We start from the raw sequence: 20,101 nt of genomic DNA on the forward strand, positions 1-20,101 counted from the left end.
ATTAGAGAACTGATAAATGGATTTGGACGTAGAAGAAATGGGGGGAAAAGCAAAGGTACTAGATATTCAGGAGGTGTCAATGGCCACAGGGAATCTGTGCCCATTTATACCTCATGTTCTACAGATGCAAACATTTGGCTTTGTCTTATATCCAGTCTTTTTTATGGTCCATGTTTTAAAGGCGCCTAACTGTACTGGCATAGATGTTTAATAATTTGAATAGAAAAACAGTATGTAACTGAGGTGGGAATACTGCAAAAGGGGCTTTTTGTGTTTCTTGATGTTTAAGAACATTATCTGTGCAACTGGAAGTGACTGAAATAAGTTGGTTTTTTTTTCATTTATTTCCCAAGTTTACCTGTGAAACAACAAACAAAGGGGAAATCCATCTTTCCCCTTCTTTCCCTCTTTGGAGAAAGAAGGAAAGACAAAAGTCTTCTTAAGACCTGCAGGGCATTTCATATTGACTTGTTTGCTCTGCTGGACTGCACTGAGGGCCATGTTTCATTACCTGTCTGTCCCCAGATGCTCCATGGATGGCATTTGGATGGAGATTTGATGAGTTTCCCAAGATCTATTAATGCTGTCAGCCACTGAGGCCTCCAGGAACCCACAGGCTCAGAGTCCTGTGAGAGGCGCATCTTGTATCACAGGCTCTGTGGGAATCTCATCTTGAGGGTGCCTTCCCTGCCCACCGATGGAAGAGTTAATTGCACGGATTCAAGGACCTGACTCATTTCATGGAGTTGTCTGGGGTTTCCCCTGTGTAGCCAGAAGGAGAATTTAGCTGGATGTCTCCAAAATGCTGTGATTTTGCAATTTGTAAAAAGTCTGTCCTTTAAATTGCTTGGTGAGCACCAGTCCTCATTTATCATGTCAGCTGTGATCCATGGAGCAGCAACAGCCTCGCTCTTTCCTCAAAACTAGCCACTCTCCTCTTTCAAAGACAAGAAATCTACACTCAAAATGCTGCTGCTCTGAGTTTGCTTTTCATCCTGGACTTCTTTTCTAGATCCTTCACCAGCTTTGCTGCCCTTCTTTGGACACGCTCCGGCACCTCGATGCCCTTGCCATAGCGAGGGGCTCAAAACTGGACACAGTATTTGAGGTGAGGCCCCACCAGCGCTGAGCACAGGGGGACAATCCCTTTCCTGCTCCTGTTGCTGATCCAAGCCAGGACGCTGCCGGCCTCCTTGGCCACCTGGGCACGCTGCTGGCTTACTCAGCCGGCAGCAAACCAACACCCCCAGGTGATGTCCCTCTGGGCAGCTTTCCAGCTGCTCTTCCCCAAGCCTGTAGCGTTCCACGGGGTTCTTGGAACCCAAGCGGGTTGATCCGTGTTGAGCCTCATACAACTGGCCTTGCCGCACCGACCCAGCCTGCCCAGCTCCCCCTGCGGAGCCCTCCTACCCTCAGGCGGATCGACGCTCCCGCCCAACCCGGTGTCACCTGCGAACTCCCCGAGGGTGCCCCTGATCCCTTTGTCCAGACCACTGAGAATGACAGTAAAGCGACCTGGCCCCAGCACCGAGGCCCGTGGCACCAGCCGCAGCCCCGCTCAGCGCAGCCCTCCGGGGCCGCCCCTCCAAGCCCCGGGCAGCCGGCTTCCCGGGGTGAATGCTGCGGGAAACGGCGCCAAAACGCACCCGCTCCAGCCACCCCTGCCCGCGGCTGGACGCGCTCGGCCCCGCCTCTGGGCCCGCCCCGCGCCTCTCCCGCCTCCCGCGCCTCTCCCGCCTCCCGCGCCTCTCCCGCCTCCCGCGCGGCGCGCGCCGGCCGGGCCGTTACCGCCGCCCCGCGCCTTCCGTGAGGCGATGGTGAGTGCGGGGAGGGGGGGGCCGGGCTGCGGGGTGCGCGGTGACCCCCCCCCGGCCCCGCCAGCCCCTCTCAGCCTGTGTGTTGTCCCCCGTTTCCCAGAGGAGGAGCCTGGCCCCCAGCCAGCTGGCCAAGAGGAAGGCGGGCGACGAGGAGGAGGAGGAGGAGGAGGAGAAGGGCCGGGCTCCCCGGGCGGTGAGCGACGGGTCCTGGGGTGTGGCGGCCTCGGTGCGAAGGGGAACGCCCGCACCTCTCGACCTGGAGACCGGGGTTGTCCAGGCGGGGTTGGGGTGGGCTTGGCCCGCTGGGACCCCCGCAGCCTCTCCGGCCGTGGGCGGGGCAGGCGGTGCGGGGAGAGGCCGTGCGGGGAGAGGCCGTGCGGGGAGAGGCTGTGCGGGGGGCAGGCGGTGCGGGAGGCAGGCGGTGCGGGGAGAGGCCGTGCGGGAGGCAGGCGGTGCGGGGCCGCTGCCCGAGTCAGTCCCTGGGGCTGAGGGGCGGCTGTCGTGGCCTCTTCTTCCGGGGACTGAGGACCAGGCCTCAAGTTTACTCCGTTTGCACCAGGTGGGAGAAAACTTCTGTCAGGATGTGTAGCTGGCAGAAGAACTTCGTAGTGTGCAGACGATGCTTCGTGGTTTTATGGTACAAGCTGTCCCCAGGAGAGCTTCCGGGTGTTTTGTGAGAGCAGTAGCTAGGAATAGGTAGATGTTTAAGACAAAACAGGGTTATGATACTGTGTTCTGTGTCACACAGGTCAAAGAGTCTCAGCTATTGCTTTCTGCATCAGCTCCCTTTTTCAGTGCCAGCAGGTGGTTAGAACCATGCCTCAATCTGAAGAGGACTGTGTTAAATCAAGTAACAGAACAATGACTTATTTACCTTGCTGAGTGTCTGAAGTTTAGGTTTCAGCGTGAGGCCTTTCGCCTGCATAACAACAGATGTGTGGGAACCTCTGGGGACTTCAGTGTAGTTTGTTCCATGCTATTGACCCTTCCTTTTTTTTTCCTTCTGCTATTTTTTCAGGGGGAGGGGGAGCAGGGTGGCATGAATCTTGATACAGATCAGCCTGCTGTTTTACAGACAGGAAGGTGTTAGCTATTTTTGTAATTAGGGGAATATTTTAGCCCTCATGCATGTTCAACTTCAGGGCACGGTGACCTTGGTGGTGTTGCTGGCTCTGTCTTTTGGCGGTGGGGGATGAGTAATGATTGTGTCTGTTCAGAGATACTCAGCTGGCTGGGTGGATTGTCTGTGTGGTTAAGTGCTTACTGAGTGTGACAGCGATGCATCTATCTTCTGGTCTCACCAGATGCCCTTGAGTTGTTTTGCTTTGATTCTGTTTTTCAGACTCGGAAGAGACAGAAGCCCGTCAGTGAGGCAGAGAGTGGAGAATGCTACAGGTCACCTTTCCGGAAGCCCTTGGCTCAGTTGACCAACAGGCCTCACTGCCTGGATAGCAGTCAGCATGTAAGTGGCGTTACTTCTAGCACACCATAGCAGGTGAGTTGCATATGGAGCTCAGTCATCAACGGAGGCCAAATGCTTCCATGGACCCAAGAGTTATGGAAGTGCTACACACACAAAGCCTTTAGGAGAGACCTTTTGCTAGCGCCAGCCCTTTAATAAGGTTGAAGGAGGTGTGGTGGGGGAACTCTATAACAGAAGTCCTTAATAAGAGACATCCTTGGTGTCTAGGTGAAGGACATTACACAGGATAGCTTTCCACACAGAGAGCTCAGGTGCTGTCTTCTTGCCTGGTTCTCTATGGGCTTCCACTGCTGTAGATCAGGTGGTGGACTGGCTGCATGCTGACCTGGCGTGGATGTTCCTACAGCAGTAACCCATCTTCTTTACAGGAGATGAATTGCCTGACTGAGTTACCAAGGCAGGGAGAACCAACAACATTTAAAGGAGTGAATAATGTCAATGGATTTGTGAGAAGATGGGAGTTAAGAAAAATCAATTTCATGCATTAGAAAACTCAAAGGAAAATAGTCTTGAAAAGCAGAGTTGGTGGGGGGAATTGTGCTGGTTTGCTACTTTCTTCCTTTTGGATATTCTTGAAAATAGTTGGGGCTGAAGCTTGAATAGATTGAATAGAGGGAGTCTCAGCACTTGGCAAAATTGAATTATCGAAAATTGTATTCGTTTTGCCTTCTTGAGCAGTCTCAGGTTTAGACTTAAATGTGCTTTCTTTCTGAATTCCTAGGAGGCTTTTATCCGCAGCATTTTGTCCAAGCCCTTCAAAGTTCCCATTCCAAACTATAAAGGTAAGATGAGGAGGTTTAAGGATTGTCTGTGTTGACTGATGCGGGTAAAACAGATGATGCTCAAGCCTGTCAAATATATCTGTGGGGATTATTGTTACTTTTTGCACTGATGCGTATGTTCCAGAAATCTTGACTTAATTCCGAGAGAAAAATACTGGCACATTAGCAAAGTCTTCATATTTCATACTAGTGTTTAGTTTGGATAATCCTACATTTCAGAATTGGATTTTGTATTCCTACTGCTATGTATTTGATGTAGTGCCAGAAGATTGCAAACCGTATTGCAAATACAGGAACAAGATGAATTCTAAGGGATGGAGGTTTACCATCTAAATAATACCCTAATGATACTAACAGGCAGAAGGCTGTAGGTGAAAAGGTTTTCTTTCTACGTAGCTTGTTGTGTTGAGTCTCAAAAATGATCTTAAAAGCAAGGCAATTTTGAAGTTTAAAGCCTCAGCTTTAAACACAGTATCTCAGAAAAAAAAATGGGCCCGATCTTGTTCCCTCCTTCCCCTTTTACCCTCCAGCTGAAAAACTCAAATGCAGATCAATCAGTTTCACTCAAACTTCCGTTATAAAAATATGTCTGTAAGCAGACACTGGCTATGAAATGACAAGCCTCAAAAGAGTTTGACAAAGCTTGTGGAAAAGAGATTTGTCAGGAGACTGAAACAGAATTCTAACTGGGGAAGCTGCTTTCTGTGGCTGTTATCTTCTTCTCTTAGTGGGGAGATGAGGCAGTTCTACGTGCTCTTTTCTTGGTGTATGTGTGCCTCAGCTTGTGATACACCCTCATTTTGCAAGGAGCTTTAGCAAGCAGTGGGCAAATTGGCTCTGCTTGAATCTTTCCCAGGCAAAATCAATCCTGGGAGCACACTGCCTGAGTTTTGATGGGAAAAGGGATTTTTGCTCATGTTCTTTTTGCGTTCATCTCCATTTAGAAACTGTGACATCAAAATATAATACTAATAAAAGGAACTCTTCCTTGGTTTCTGCTTCCTTTGTTTCTGTTTCCCCAAGGCCAAACACCTACTGTTGCTCAGCAGAGAGAAAATAATACCCTAGAGTAGGTAATGGCAGTATTGGCCTAACTGTGATACTGTAAAACTTTGTCACTGTTAAAGATCAGTTGCTGACCTTGCATAAAAGATACAACTCTGTCTAGGTCTGGGTTGGGTGATCCAAAAAGAGAATTTGACCCAGTATATACTATGTACATGGGAATGTATTTATTCAGTTGTTCAGAGGTACATTCTGGAACCCTGCTTGTCTGTCAAAAAACTGAAAAGAACCAGGTTTGTTGGGTACTGGGAGTAGCTCCAATGCCCAGAGATTGTGCCTCTTTATGGTTGGATGCCAGTGGTGCAGGTCTGGGATGAAGCCATCAGTCACCTTCCAAGGCAGCTTATACTGTTGTGTACCAGCATATATGGCATCTGCTGCACCCAGTCATGCCTAGCTTGGTGCACCCAATGTGGTGGGCAGTGCCATTGCTCCAGCTTTGCCTCTGCTCCTTCACTGTATTCTTTCCTGCTGCAGAGCTACTTGCTGTGTGCTGGCAGAGTGCTGCCAAGCAACTGTCCCGTGTGGGTTTGCTGTCTGCACCAGCTGTGCCTGCATCTCTACTCCAGCACCCAATTAATTGACTTAACATAATCAAGCTCTTTTGCAAAGCTCTACTTTCTTCCAGGAAGAAGCTGTTCTTTGAGTTGTTCCTCTGTTTACTTTCAGGGCCGCTGGGCTTGCGCGCACTGGGTATCAGACGGGCAGGGCTGAGGAGTCCTCTCCACGACCCTTTTGAGGAAGGAGCTCTGGTTCTGTATGAGCCCCCGCTGCTGAGTGCCCACGACCAGCTGAAAATAGACAAGTGAGTCATCACCTGGCATAAATGCTTCAGCTCTGACCTCCTTCTACATATAGGTTTGTGTGCTTTCTTCCCAAATGTGCCTGAGCTGGGGTCTAAACATCAAGAGAAGTCTGGTTCCAAGTATTCTGCCTCTGATTTGATTCAAATATGGTAACAATCAAAGAAAGAATGTCCTCATGTTGCATTGTTTGTGCTTTTCCACAGGCTATTTCATCTCCCACTCATCAAAAATTTAAACCTGTTGTAGGGAATGAGGATGCACACATGGAGAAGCTGCTTAGAAAATCTTATGCCTTAGTTGTTAGGAAACCTCAGCATCTAGGGACAAGCAAAAGGAGATGACTGACAGTCAAATGTTAGGCTGCCTAGTGGTTTTTATTCTTAGGTAGTTCCTTCTGTGCTGTTGTTATAATTTAAAAGGACTGTCAGCTGGATCTTCATGGACAGAGGAAGGAGTTCCTTTCTCCACTTATTCTGTTACAGTATTGTTATTGAAACAGGAGAAATAATAATGACTTCTTAACTGTGTCTCTGAACCACATTCTGCCATTGTTTTAACCACAGCCCAAGTACATTGTTTCACTCATGTTTTAGATTGTAGCCCAGGTCTCTGTGACCTCATTCTCTAAACTGAATTAATCCATTTTTCACTTTCTTGTTGGCTGTTGCTTCACTCATGCCACTGGGGAGTCCTCAGTATAGCAGAGAGATTTAGAAAAACTAAACATATGCTGTGCAAGTTCATTAATCACACTGTCTTCTTCCTTGACTGCTTCCTGCAGGGACAAAGCACCTGTCCATGTTGTGGTGGATCCTGTCCTTAGCCGTGTTCTGCGGCCCCATCAGAGAGAAGTAAGTTTTCCATTGGGACCTGAGTGTATGGCTGGAGGACTCAGTGCGTTTAAAAAAGCTGCAGTTCCTCTGCTGCAGTTGTAACTTACCAGCTGTGAGGGTTACCTAGACCTCAGACTAACAGTCTGTGACAGTCTAACAGACTCTAGTCTGTCACAAAAGCGAAGTGAAATACTTGTTTTATTCATCCTCTTAAGAGGCCTGAATGCTGTAAATATTCTCTGTCCTGTGTTAAGCAAGAGGACATATTGGGATTATTGCAACAGTCCTGTTTGTCCTTAAAAATGTGGCAATTTCACTGCTTTCTTATGGGTAAGAACTTTTTCCTCTTGCCTCTGATCTAGCAGTCAGAGCACTCCCAGCCTAGTGCACAGGTGTGTTCCCTGTGGGGTTGTAGGTCAGGCCAGCTGAATAGGGGAAACTGGGGAGTTTCTATGAGTGTTGTGCACTGGTTGCACAGGTCTAGAGAGGCACATTGGCTGACTTTTGTGTCAGCAATGATACCTTAGGAAAAGACCAGATTCTGCAGAGAGATGGGATCTTGCAGGGTCAGGGCTGAAAGTTTACTTTCAGCCTTTACTTATCAGAAGTCTGTACGTGTCACCTTGCCAAGTGGAACTCGGTGTGGAAGGTGATGGGATATAGTTGCAATCAGTTACGTTACAGCACAGTCTTGAGTTGGGCAGGACAGGCTGTCCACCACTGTGTTTTGCTTGTCAGCAGGATTAATTGGATCTGCAGTCTTTGAGCCAGGAAACACTGAAGCTCTTTTCTCTAGCACTATGGTTCCCAACACAGTGTGGAGTAGATTCCTGCTTCATTGTGTTTTATTTGGAGGCTACGCTTTGTAGGTGGGTGCTGTCCCTGACCTCTGTAGATTTGGAATTCACCAGTGGAGGCTGCTGAAAAACATGGGGTGTCAAATATGTGCAACATCACAAGAGCAGAGCAGTGTGCACTGATCCTCCAAGATCTAACATAGGTATCTTGACAGTTTGAAGTTCATCACAGATGCAGTATATTATCAATTAAGCCTAGAGGCAGCACAGATGAAAGCTGTGATTGTTGATCTTGCAGGCTAAGTAGGTCAAGCTGATGTGTCCCCTGTCTGGGAGATCTTCAGGTGGCTCTGAGGGTGCTGTAGGCTGCTTCTAGTTTGTACTTTTATCTGAGAGTTGGTACTGAACCTGTGACCTGGTGTAATGCTCGACTCTGGCTCCATAGCTGAAGGCACTCTCTTTTTGGGTAAGATACTGCCTAGTGGTGCTTTTGTCAAGTAATGATAGTTATGTTGGTGTCCTAGGCACGATCTCTGGTTTTTGACAGCAGTCTGTTCTGCTCTGACTGTTAAGTCTTTGCCTGCTAAGATTGCTGTGCTGCTTTATGGAGGTGATTCTTCCACACTGTTGTACAGCTTTTCTCTGTCTTTGCCATGTCTTTTACCCAGTTTTTAGGAGGTTACCCAACTGGATCACCAGCCAAATAGACTCTTTTTAGTCAGTAATGATGTCGATAGTTGTTCGACTGGCTTAAATAAACTTCATTAACCTCTTGTTAAGGGCCTAAGAAGGAAAGAAAAGGGCTTGAAGGGACAAGTGAAGGTGTTCCATCTTCTAGTCCTGAGTAGTGTAGCACAGAGGGGTGTATCTGGCCAAGTATGTTTCCAGTTGTGTCCCTCAGTCTCTGCTCTGTTGGCACAATGCAAGGAGCTTGTATGTTCCCAGCACAATGGCCTGGATTTCTCTGACTCTCATCACATGATAAAGGAACATTTTGCAGAGGGTTTTTTTTTTTTCTGTTTTCCCCTTTTATCTGTCTAAGTGATGTGATAGAGCCTAATGCAGGGCTGAGCTCTTCTCCCACCATGTGATGTGGGCTATAACCTCAGCCTTATGTCTTCTCTGAAGCTAAATCTGGTTTGGACCTTGAGTGCTGAGGTGAGTCATTGCACTTCTAGGCAGAAGCGATGAGGGCTGCAGAGGTTATTCTGAGAGTTAATCAGGCAGCAGGAACAATTCTGTTATCTGATTCTGTGTTTTTAAAAATACCTGATTGGGTGTTAAGATGATTAACCTGTTTGCAGTGATGGATGCAGGTTAGCTGATGTCTTGGGCCTATCTAATGCAACCAAGGGTAGAAATTTCTAGGAATTTGTATCAGGAAGCTAGTTATAATTGTACAGTTAAAATGTAGCAAGATTTCGTGCATGTTATTATGAGGTACATGTTGGCACCAGTCATGTTGTTCCAAACCAGATGTGGCTGGATTTTTAGCTGTATCTCTGGTGACTTTCCTCTGTCTCATTAGAGCACTGCCTGTCCCCAGGGATGTGCTACACAGATTGGCTGTTTGTCGTAATATCAGTCCCATGCATTGTAGTAATGAAGCTGTAATTGTCATCCTGCTCTGAGAAAACAATTCTTTTTGGCAGGGGGTGAAATTCCTCTGGGACTGTGTGACGAGCCGGCGGATCCCTGGGAGTCATGGTTGTATCATGGCAGATGAAATGGGGCTGGGCAAAACCCTGCAGTGCATCACGCTCATGTGGACGCTCCTCCGGCAAAGTCCGGACTGCAAACCTGAAATTGAGAAAGCCATGGTGGTGTCACCTTCCAGCCTGGTGAGAAACTGGTACAATGAAGTAGAGAAATGGCTGGGGGGAAGGATCCAACCGCTGGCCATTGATGGAGGCTCCAAAGAAGAGATTGACCGTAAACTAGGTACAGAAATGGTTGCAAATGTCACTAGAGCGCTAGAGACTGATCAAAGTCTCTCCACTAACGTGTTTAGATCAGGTCCTTGCATATTGGTAGTAGCTGATATTTTGGAATAATAAGTCCAGTTGTGTTTAAGTCCCAGTGCCTCTTCGTTGCTCCAGCCAGAAGCCAGGAAAGGAGTGGGCAGAGGTGGGAGGAGGATGGAAGTGAAGATAGCTGTGGGAAAAGAAGCATGGGTGTATGTGGGTAGAAGGGATGCTACAGAGCAATTGAAACAGGTTTTCCTATATTTTTTTTTAAGGCTAAAGTGTTTACTACAGAGCTTGAACCTTTTTTTTTTATTTATTAGTTTCCCTCATTCCTCTTTTTTTCCTTTCCCCCTTTTCCATCTGCAGTTGGCTTTATGAACCAGCGTGGCCTGCGAGTGCCTTCACCCATCCTGATCATCTCCTATGAGACCTTCCGACTCCATGCTGAGGCATTACAGAAGGGCAGTGTTGGGCTGGTCATATGTGATGAGGTACAGGGGAATCTTTAAGAACAATCTGTTCCTGATATTTTCTTGAAATCTGGGCAAAACTGGCTCTGCTTTCTTAAAGGGGGGGAGGATGGGGAAACAAGGTTTAGCTGTGGACAGCACCTGTTGGTGTTTGAGAGGGTCTGGGTAGCTGGCTCATCCATACTGGGTGAGCCTGAACAAGAGAGGGTGTTTTCAGAAGATGAGATATGAAGAAAATCTAGGTGGTGGTAACTGTGGTCACTTTGAAGGTCCCTGGTGGGGCTGGAGGCACCTGCTAGGAACTTCTATGTGAAATACATAGCAGAAAGAAGGTCCACTCTGAAAGAGGCTGTAGAAGGTGGTAGGGCCCTGGCTCACTGATCTCGTTTTCATAAGTTTGTGTCTGCCTTTGCTGAAGTGCTTTCTACAGTGCTTTTTGCCTGGTCTGGCCTCATGTTCTGCCCAGTAATTTTTAATGTGGCTCTGTTTTGAGCAAGAGGTTGGACTGGAGAATCCTGAAGTCTCTCCCAACCTGAATTCTGTGATTTAGCATGCTCTTGTGTGTAGTGTTGTCCTCTGTCAGCCACTTCATCTGGCCATCTTATATTGTGCTTGTGGGGAAGTTTGAAGGGTACTCCTGGGGTGGGACACTCTTCCCCTTGCTATAGTCTCCTGCTTGGGGCAGCGGTAGGAGAGCTGGGTGAGGAAGTTACCTCGTGTTTCTTGTTCAAGAAGAGACAAACCTGGCTTGACTCCCTGCTCGCTGACTGCTGGATCTAGCTTTGCCAAGCCTGTGTTGTCAAGCTCTGCTTTCACGTGGCTGAAACGGAGGTTTTTTTTCATTTATCGTTTTCGATTTGTGGTTATCAGTGGCAAGAGCCAGAGGTGCTCCGAAGGACGAAAGCAAACAAATGCCCTCTACCTTCTTGAAACGATCAAGCAGGGGGCCTCAGCCGCTGTTGAGGTGTCCTCTGCTCCCGGTTACAGGGGATTTGTGAAATAGTGGTGCCACCCAGTGGTTCGGTTTTGTATTTGCTGGAGCAGTGCTGAGAGGAGCTGAAAAAGAGCATCCTCACAAGTGTAACTCCCATCTACCTTCTGTCTACTAAGTCCATGACTGCCCACACCTCTCAGTGTCCCTGGGAGGGGGTCAGTAGCCAGAGATGGTGAGAATGCAGGTCCTTGGCTTTATGCCTTCTGTATGCTCCAAATAAACACTCAACTCTGGAATGGCCTGGTGTGAAAAACATCTCATCACTTAAGCTTTGTCCTACAGTATAGCACTCAGATGCTAATAAATTTACTTTTCCCAGGCATGGGAAATGAGGCCTGTATCCAGATTACCCGTGTAAGAGGTGCAGAACATCTTTTTATTAGTGTGCAAAGGCCTGGAAATCCTGGATATAGGTGATCTGAGTGGCATGTGATCTTGACCTTGGATGATGCAATGTTACTGGTCCAGGGTTTGGTGCCTAGTGTTGGCAGCTAAAAATGTCCCTGTCTTTGAACAGGAAGCAGTTCCTGTAGTTAGACCATGTGTTGGAGGTTATTTTCATGGTAGGCCCTTTTGCTTGGGTGTCATTTAGATGTTAATGGTCTGGGAAGCTTGTGATGTTGTGTTTTTCCACATAATGTCTTCAGGTTTCCCATCACATTCTTGCACTTGCAAGAAGTCTGTTGTGACAGTGGAATACACACACATCCAGCATGTAGTCCACTACTGGGAATGGGAAGAGTGGTGAGATGCCTTGTGGGTGTCAGTGTTGATGAGGATCTCCAATCTGCTTCCCACCAGGACCACTGCATTTGTCACCTTCATTCCTTGTTTTCTTTTTTCAAAGGGCCATAGGCTGAAGAATTCTGAAAACCAAACATACCAGGCTCTCAACAACTTAAATACACCTCGACGAGTCCTAATCTCAGGCACCCCCATTCAGAACGACCTGCTTGAATATTTCAGCCTGGTGCACTTTGTCAACTCTGGCATCCTAGGTAAGAGGTTAATGTGTGAGAGATGTGACGGAGTGGAAGTTGCTGGCAAGGGCTCCAGTGCCAGCAAAAGCAGCAGCCAAGACGTTGTGAGAGGAAAGGTCGTGTACAAGTTGGAGACTTACTCTCCTTCAGTTTGTCAGTCTGGATCAGAGTCCCCTGTTCTAGAGGCTGTACCTCATCAGAGCTCATACTTCGAGTTTTTTCTTTCTGAGATGAGGTTAATACTGTAACTCCTGCCAGCAAAGCTGCATGCATGCAGTTGTTTGCAAGGATAAAACCTGGGAGAAACAGCGGCTGGAATATGAGCAAAAACAGTGCATGCCTGACTGGACTGAGGTTTAACTAAAATTGTATGACCTTTAGTAGTGCATTGTTGTTGGAGTACAAAATTACTGTTGTACAGATTTACCTTATTTGTTTCACACGCTTTTCTGACTAGAAAGGAAAACAAATTATACTGATGGGATAAGAGTTTGTTTTATCTGCTGGGCCCCAAGCTTGTGGTGCATCAACTGGGGCTGTGGGATACTGATCAAAGGTTATTTGATAGTAGTTGTTACCTTTTCATTTCTGCTTTGTGTAGGGACTGCACAGGAATTTAAAAGACATTTTGAAATTCCCATCTTGAAAGGCAGAGATGCAGATGCAAGTGAAGCTGAACGACACAAAGGAGAAGAGAGGCTTAAAGAGCTGATCAGCATCGTGAACAGGTGAACTTAATCCTTCTCCTCCTTGCAGAACTTCTGCATCAACCCTTGGTGTACACTGGTATCTTTCCAAATTACAGTTGTAGCTGTAATGAATTCTCTTGACAGTTACATCTGTTCAGTAAGTGACTGTGCAAGTATTTATTACCTAAGAAATCTACATAGTATATAGTTTTAGTCTGAAAAATAGCCCACTGAAATGGCACAGTTGGCTGCAGTCACCCCAAAGCAAATGTATTAAGATACCAAATAATTATTTGACTCTTATGTTTCTGTTTTTCTCTGGGATCTGAATGGTAAGGAGGCATCCTTTTATTTTTATTAACATAGCTACAGTGTTGACTGGGTCAAACTTGAGACCTGTCCAGCCCAGCTGCTGAGTGGCATATAGAGGCTATAAGAAATGTCACTCAGCTCTGCTGGTGATTGCCTAAGTCACAAAAGTGTCCTGTTCACACTTCCATAGCCCTGCTGGCTCTGGGGCTGATGAGATTCGATTACTAGTGTCAGAGATGTGACTTTTGATCTCCAAGAAGCACCTCTGTGATGAAAAAGCTGTCTCATTTTGCTATTTGTTTAAACCTAGTTTGTTTTCTGTTTGTGAATATAATTGATTTATCCACATCTGCTGCCAATCACTTCTTTCTTTATAAGAATTCTTACTGGAGACTTTCGAATTCTCAGAATTGCTGTTGTCTTCATATTTTTTTATTCTTAATCTAAATTTTTGCAACCATCACAAATACAGTCCTGCAGTTCATAATAATGGTAAATGGAATTTCACACTGAGTACAGCCTCTCTATAGAGACAGCCCTGACCTTGAGTCAGGCTGGCTTGCAGAAGCCAAAGATAAAGGAATGATTAGGAGGAAAAAAGCTTATTCCTTCTTGAGGTGCATTTATTTCTTTTTATAGTTGACATAAAAGGGGTATAAAAATGTACCTGGGTGTGTCAAGGTTTGTGTGCTTTATTGTGCAAGTCATGTATATAAATAGGGAGAATGAAACACATAAGTAGTAGCAGGTGAATTGGTTTAATTTGGTAGGAATTACAAATAAGGCAGTGAAGCAGAGATATGTGGAATCATAGGTGTAAGGTTGGAAGAGCCATGGAAAAGGCCTCTAATCCATCTTGTTGTCCCCAGGTAGGTGTTAGACCTAAACCATTCCTTACTTAACTGCCACCCAGCACTGAAGACCTTAAAAATTCCCCAGGACACCTTTTCCAGAGCATCACTGCCTTTGCAATTAGAAAATGCTCTTAACGTGTAACACAAATCTTCCTTACTGCAGTTTAAGCCTGTTACTTTTCTTCATACTGCTTACAGGTTTGGAGACCAGATTATTCCTTTCTTTAACAGAAAGGCAGATTTTGAGGCTTTAATGTATCCCTGCTGTCTTTCTTCGAAGGGTTTCGTAACATCATCTTTTTGACATTTCCTGGCAGAACTGGGTTTCTGCACCTCTTTCTTATTCTGGTTGCTCAGCTGAGCACTTTTTCTAGCCCATCCCATCTTTTCTACAGTGTGGTAGAACTGCTGCATGGGGCGTTTCTAGGCCCCCAAAGGATGTATGCCCTTTGCTGATATCTTGGGCCAGACAATGACCCCGTCTTGGCTGAGGATGACTACTGACATGGGGAGCTGCCTGTGTGTACTTTGGATTATGTCTGTAGACTGTGCTGATTAAAGCTTGTCCTTGTTTGCTGTCCATTCCACTGAGCTGTTGTAGCTCAAGTTGAGGATGCTGTTGGTAGTCTGAGGAAGAGCTGAGTTTCTCTTGTAAAGGACTGGACTCTGTTAGGTGGGATGATATCTGGTCCCTTCTGATTTCATTAACCAAATATGGAAGCCTCACACAGATGGGGTTACACTGGGCTCTATAGCGTGGGCTGATGGATCCTCTTAGCCTGGCTTCATGTCAATGGTAAATGCCTGGCTTTTGCCATGTGTTGGACTGTCACAGGTTTTTGGAGATGAAATGTCAAAGGGTCTTTGAGCTTGTGAGGAATAATACTGATAAAACAGTTTCTATGTCATCCAAGCATCTGATCTTCATTTCTCTCCCTGCAGATGTTTAATCCGAAGAACTTCAGATATCCTCTCCAAATACCTGCCAGTGAAGATTGAGCAGGTGGTCTGCTGCAGGTACTGAAAGGCTTGTACTGTGCCTGGGAAAAAGGAGAAGAAACAGGAGGGACTAAAAGCCTGCAAAAATACCTTTAATGCTTATGGCAGCTGCTTCCCTCTAGGAAAGATTGTAGCAATGTTGTTCTTCCTCCTGAAGCAGGGATAGACAGCTCACAACTAGTGGTTTTGCCAGCCAGCTGGCATGCCCTGGGCAGCTGTGTACAGCAGGGTCCTGAGATGTGCAAAATATCTGCCTGCTTCTCTTCCAGTTCTGGGTTGAGCTGTCAATGCTCTGCCATCAGCCTTGGAGGCAGTTCTAGGCTGTCCGTGCTTTAGCTTGAAAACTGGGACACTGGAGCTAAAAGGAAAGGACTGTGTAGATGAAAGAGGAAGGATGGAGTTGGTTTGGGAGCAGGCTGAGACAGCAGGGCTCTTGTTCTGTTTCAGGCTGACACCTCTGCAGGCTGAGCTGTATAAGAACTTCCTGAAGCAAGCCAAGCCAGTGGAGGAGCTGAAGGAGGGCAAAATCAGTGTCTCATCTCTCTCTTCCATCACTTCCCTGAAGAAGCTTTGCAACCGTGAGTTGTTCTACTCATGTAACGGGTTTGGTTTCTGCACTGTTGGTGTGGTTTTTTGGGTCTTCCTTGTGCACTCCACAGTCTCTGAGATCTATTTGTTCTCCAGACCCTGCTCTAATCCATGATAAGTGTGTGGAAGAGGAAGAAGGTTTTATGGGAGCCTTGGAATTGTTTCCTGCTGGCTACAGCACCAAATCTGTGGAGCCTCAGCTTTCCGGTACTGTGGAACTCAACAGTACAACTGTGCTGTCTAACATAGGCAGCCATGAGACCGTATTTAGCATCTTCCCAAGTGCCCCTGCAAGGTCTGGAATTTTGGAACTGCTCTAACTTTCTTCTTTCCTTTTTACCTAGGAAAGATGCTGGTTTTGGACTACATCCTTGCTGTTACAAAAAGCACCAGTAATGACAAAGTGGTTTTAGTGTCTAACTACACTCAGACACTGGACCTGTTTGAAAAGCTCTGCAGGAACAGAAGGTTTGTCTTTGGGTTTCATGTGTTTAATCCTGCAAGGTTGTACTTGCAGCCCACACTGTAAACAAAACTGCCTATTTTTAAAGTTTCTGTCAGCAGGAACTTGAGATCTTTTTTCTACCTCAGATACTCCTAAATTGGAACTGATGTGGCTTGTGCTTTGGTGACCAGGGTCACTCAGCAGAAAGGCTGTGGCCCTCCACAGAAGCTCCTAAAGCCAAGGCTCTTGTTACAAGGCTGTTTGTGAATGTTTTTCAAGTAGGATGCTCTGAAGATGGCAGCAGTCTGACTGTAGTAAATGCTGTATATCCTAGGTATTTATATGTCCGTCTGGATGGCACCATGTCCATCAAGAAGAGAGCAAAGATTGTGGAGCGATTCAACAGCCCCTCAGTAAGTAGAACCTGCCAGAAGTGAGCAGATCTCCTTCCAGTTCTGAATGCTGTGAGTGAAAATATGGCTGCCTCTGGAGTTTAATCTGAGCCTGCCTTTTTCCACAGAGCCCTGAGTTTATCTTCATGTTAAGCAGCAAAGCTGGTGGCTGTGGTTTGAATTTGATCGGGGCTAACAGACTGGTTATGTTTGACCCAGACTGGAACCCAGCTAATGATGAGCAGGCCATGGCTCGCGTGTGGCGGGATGGCCAGAAGAAGACATGCTACATCTACCGACTGCTTTCAGTGAGTCTTAACTTCACTACCTCCTCCACATGGAGTTCTTGGTGGTAGCCCAGACTGCAGCTGCTGTGACTGGGACCAGAAGGGCAAGAATTCTTTTGTGTTGGTGGCCAGAATTGATTGGAACTTAATTGCTTCCTGCCCTTAGATGTGTTGCCACGGAAAACCTTGAAGGTTCAAGCTGAGGGGGTCATTGCTATAGGCTTTGGTTTCTAATGGTGATGAGCTTCTGAGAAATAGAAGCAGCTGTGGCTTTCCAGATAAAATGCTGATTTTAAATAATTTAGCCATCTGATTTATGTAATTTCCTGAGGTGTCTGATGCCAAAGTTACTGTTTTTCAGTCTGGCTGCAGTCTGTGCTGGTTGGGTGTCTGTGTACTTAATAAACAGCAAGTACATTCCCAGAATTGCAGCAGCTTTTGGAATAGAGCTGCCAGTCAGCAAGTGGGGTAGCTGCTCTGTAAAGGAAAAGCACAAAGGAGACCAGGATTTTTAGGATACTGTAACACTTTGTCCAGCAGTGCCAGTAATGATTACTGCTCAGAAGTATCCCCTCTCGGCTTTGTTCACCTTCACCTCTCATTAGTTCAGACTGAGATTTTTTTTTGTGTCAGTTTGGATTTTTTGTTTGGGTTTGGTCTTTTTTTTTAAGCTTGTGTTCATTGATCAATTACCATTTTACTTTGCCAACTGTGGGAAACGGGACAGATGTTCTTTGTCCATCTTTTCTTTAAGTGTTCCACTTTTTCTCTGACCTGCCTGCACCTGGAAGCAGGGAGCTCCTTTGATTTTACAACTAGGAAACCAGACTGCAAATCATGACTTATCACCCCCCTCTCTCCTCCTCTCCCTCCACACAGCGGGTTGTGATTGATTGGTGTGTCAGTGAAGCAGCAAATAATGCTGATGCTCATGTCACTCAGGGCTGGTGCTGGTTGCTGTTTTTGTGGGAGGTTGTGTTTGGGTTTTTTTGTCAAGGAGTGGCTGTAGCTGCTCAGGTACTTCCCCTTCCTGTCAGCACAAGTGGCAGCTCCACCTCTTCCTCCTCATCCATGTCTCTATTGGATCCACACCTGTAGCTGCAGTTGAAGACAAGAGAAGCAAAATTGGGTTAGATCAGCAACCAAATTTGGACATGGCTGGAGTGCAGCTAATAAAACTTGCCCATCATTTCTGCTGGTCTGGCAAGGAACTAAATGGTCCTGGCAGCTGCTGCCATTTGATCCATGACACTTCCCCAGTGCAGTGCTCCTTGAGTGTCCCAACTGTGCTTTGTCTCTGACTGTCTCTCCTGTAGACAGGGACCATAGAGGAGAAGATATTCCAGCGCCAGACCCACAAGAAGGCTCTCAGCAGCTGTGTGGTGGATGAAGAGCAGGATGTAGAAAGGCACTTCTCACTTGGGGAGCTGAAGGAGCTCTTCACGCTGAATGAAACCACCACCAGTGACACCCATGACAAGTGAGTACACTGAATAACTAATGGATGAGGTCAGGAAAAAAAAACACTCCACAGTTTAATTCAGGGATTTGGGGTTCCTTGGCAGCAGGAGGGAGCTCAGGAAGAGAAGGCCTCAAGTGTCTCTGTTTTTCAAAGCTGTTAACCACCTGGAGATGAGCACTTTGTTGCTCTCCTCCCTTTTTGTTGTCTTAGAAAAGCGGTGCTGGCTGAACAAGTGAGTAAAGTAACTTGTTGCTGCCTGTGTTTGTAGGCTGTGAAATACATGAAATGAAAAAGAATGAAAAAGAATGAAAAGAGATAAATTGATCAGAGCTGTTCAAATTGGTGGAGCCCAGTTTTGTCCTTCCTTGCCACTCTCCTGAAGGTTTATGGTCTCCAAATGCTGAGCTTCTTCCACTGCCAGGGCTACTCCATCAGCTAAGAATTCATGAGGCCAATCCATGTGCTGTTCTGGGGACTAAATTAATCTTCTCCATTGTCTGCCCTTCTCCTCCATCGCTGACATTGTAGTATTGTAGCCACCAGAAAGAGGACAGGGAGTGCTGGAAAATCATTCACTGTGAAAGTTAAGATTCTTAGTTCAGGCAAGAAATGAGAAGGATTAGTTTTAAGCTGACTCTAAGCTTAGCTCTGTGTGGGTATCTTGTCTGCATGGCAACGAGCTTTGCTGGCAGGGCTGCTGCTGCTCTTTGGTCTCCTTACTGGCAGCTTAGTAGGGCATCTCCAAACCAGCCTGAGCATAATCTGGTGGCCATGGTGGGAGCCAGGGTGGAGCAGTTTGAGCACCGTGCACTCCCTTGAACTCAGGAAGCCTGATGCAGTGCTAAGAATCTGATAGCAGTAGGGGTGTTCCGTCAAGGTCCACTCTAAGCAACATTGCACACCTTTCAGGGGAAACTCCTCTTGAACTTCCTCCAGGTCCTGCTGGATCATTCCCACATAGGTAAACATGGAGGGGAAGTGCCCTTAGAAACACAACCCCAGGGCTTCCAAAATGTGAGTCATTCCTCATCTGTCACATATGCCAGGAGGTGGTTGCGTATATAAATGTTAGTAATTAATCCTGTCTGAAAATCCAGTTGTCAGAGTTGCAGGGGAGGGGGTGTTAATCCAGATGTTACTGGGCTGCAACCCGTGTGCTAAAGAAGTTGGGGAACCTTGCACTGACCTCATGCTGGCTTTGTTCCAGGATCAAGTGTCGTCGCTGTGTGAACGGCCACCAGGTACGGCCCCCTCCTGAGGGGTCCGACTGTACCTCTGACCTCTCCCAGTGGAACCACTGTGCCGATAAGCGGGGGCTGCAGGACTCTGTGCTGAAGGCTGCGTGGGATGCTGCTGTCACCTTCACCTTTCATCATCACTCCCATGAGGAGCAGCGAGGGATTCCCTAACAGGTTACTGCCCCCTGTGGGGGCGAGGGCAGGCTGCTGTGGCAGAACACCCCATTTCAATCCCTTCAGAGGAAAGGGGCAGTGGGTTGCAGTACTTGATGGATTGTTGTGTAGCTGTGGAATAGCAGAACAGCGTGGTTTCTGAGAGGCATTGGTCAGTCTGCTGCAACAGCAAGGAGTTCATGGTTTTTTCTCTGCTGTTGTATTGTGTGCCTGAAAAACAGCCCTTTGGGGACTGGGAATACCTGGACCTTGTGTGCTTGATTGGATTCAGCCCTGGTTCTCGTGCTGTTGGGTGTCTGTGCCAAGTCTTGTCTTCAGGTTTAAGTGAAGCCAGTTTTCTAGCACTTGATGTGCTAGGTCATGTTTTCTCCCTTGACAGCTATGGCTTACAGCTCCTAATCAGAAACTTGCAGCATCCATTTCTGTTGTGAATTGTGAATCTTGCTGATTACTCAAGAGCAAAAGGATTCATGAGGGAAACAAATTTCAGGTTGTATAAACACCTGTCCTGAAAGATCATGCAGGCGCAGGAAATCAGGCTCTAGTAAAGTAACTATTTCTAAAACCACTTGCTTTGTTATGGGCAGGATTCCCTGATCTAGCAGAGTGTTTTAATTAGATCAGATCATTACAAGCCAGTAAATAAAATTCACACTTTGGTACATGA

The 20,101-nt window shown here is 46.7% G+C and overlaps 1 protein-coding gene across 1 annotated transcript; it reads left to right on the forward strand.

Moving 5' to 3' along the window:
* The first annotated feature begins 1,811 nt into the window (after positions 1-1,811).
* Positions 1,812-20,098, forward strand: RAD54L (RAD54 like). Its single transcript, XM_051625700.1, has 17 exons — positions 1,812-1,817; positions 3,160-3,279; positions 4,022-4,082; positions 5,817-5,952; positions 6,735-6,804; positions 9,236-9,524; positions 9,917-10,041; positions 11,862-12,012; positions 12,596-12,722; positions 14,792-14,866; positions 15,296-15,426; positions 15,533-15,643; positions 15,781-15,904; positions 16,216-16,294; positions 16,402-16,581; positions 17,877-18,040; positions 19,230-20,098. The coding sequence occupies exons 1-17, from the start codon at positions 1,815-1,817 to the stop codon at positions 19,429-19,431; spliced, it is 2,148 nt and encodes a 715-aa protein (XP_051481660.1). The 5' UTR covers positions 1,812-1,814; the 3' UTR covers positions 19,432-20,098.
* Positions 20,099-20,101: the final 3 nt, after the last annotated feature.

Source organism: Apus apus, chromosome 7 (genome assembly GCF_020740795.1).
Source record: "Apus apus isolate bApuApu2 chromosome 7, bApuApu2.pri.cur, whole genome shotgun sequence".
In the NCBI taxonomy this organism is placed as follows: domain Eukaryota; kingdom Metazoa; phylum Chordata; class Aves; order Apodiformes; family Apodidae; genus Apus; species Apus apus.

Coding starts and splice junctions, on each gene's coding strand:
- RAD54L (XM_051625700.1), top strand. Junction 4,083..5,816: donor TCCCATTCCAAACTATAAAG/GTAAGATGAGGA, acceptor GTTTACTTTCAG/GGCCGCTGGGCTTGCGCGCA. Junction 18,041..19,229: donor ACCAGTGACACCCATGACAA/GTGAGTACACTG, acceptor GCTTTGTTCCAG/GATCAAGTGTCGTCGCTGTG.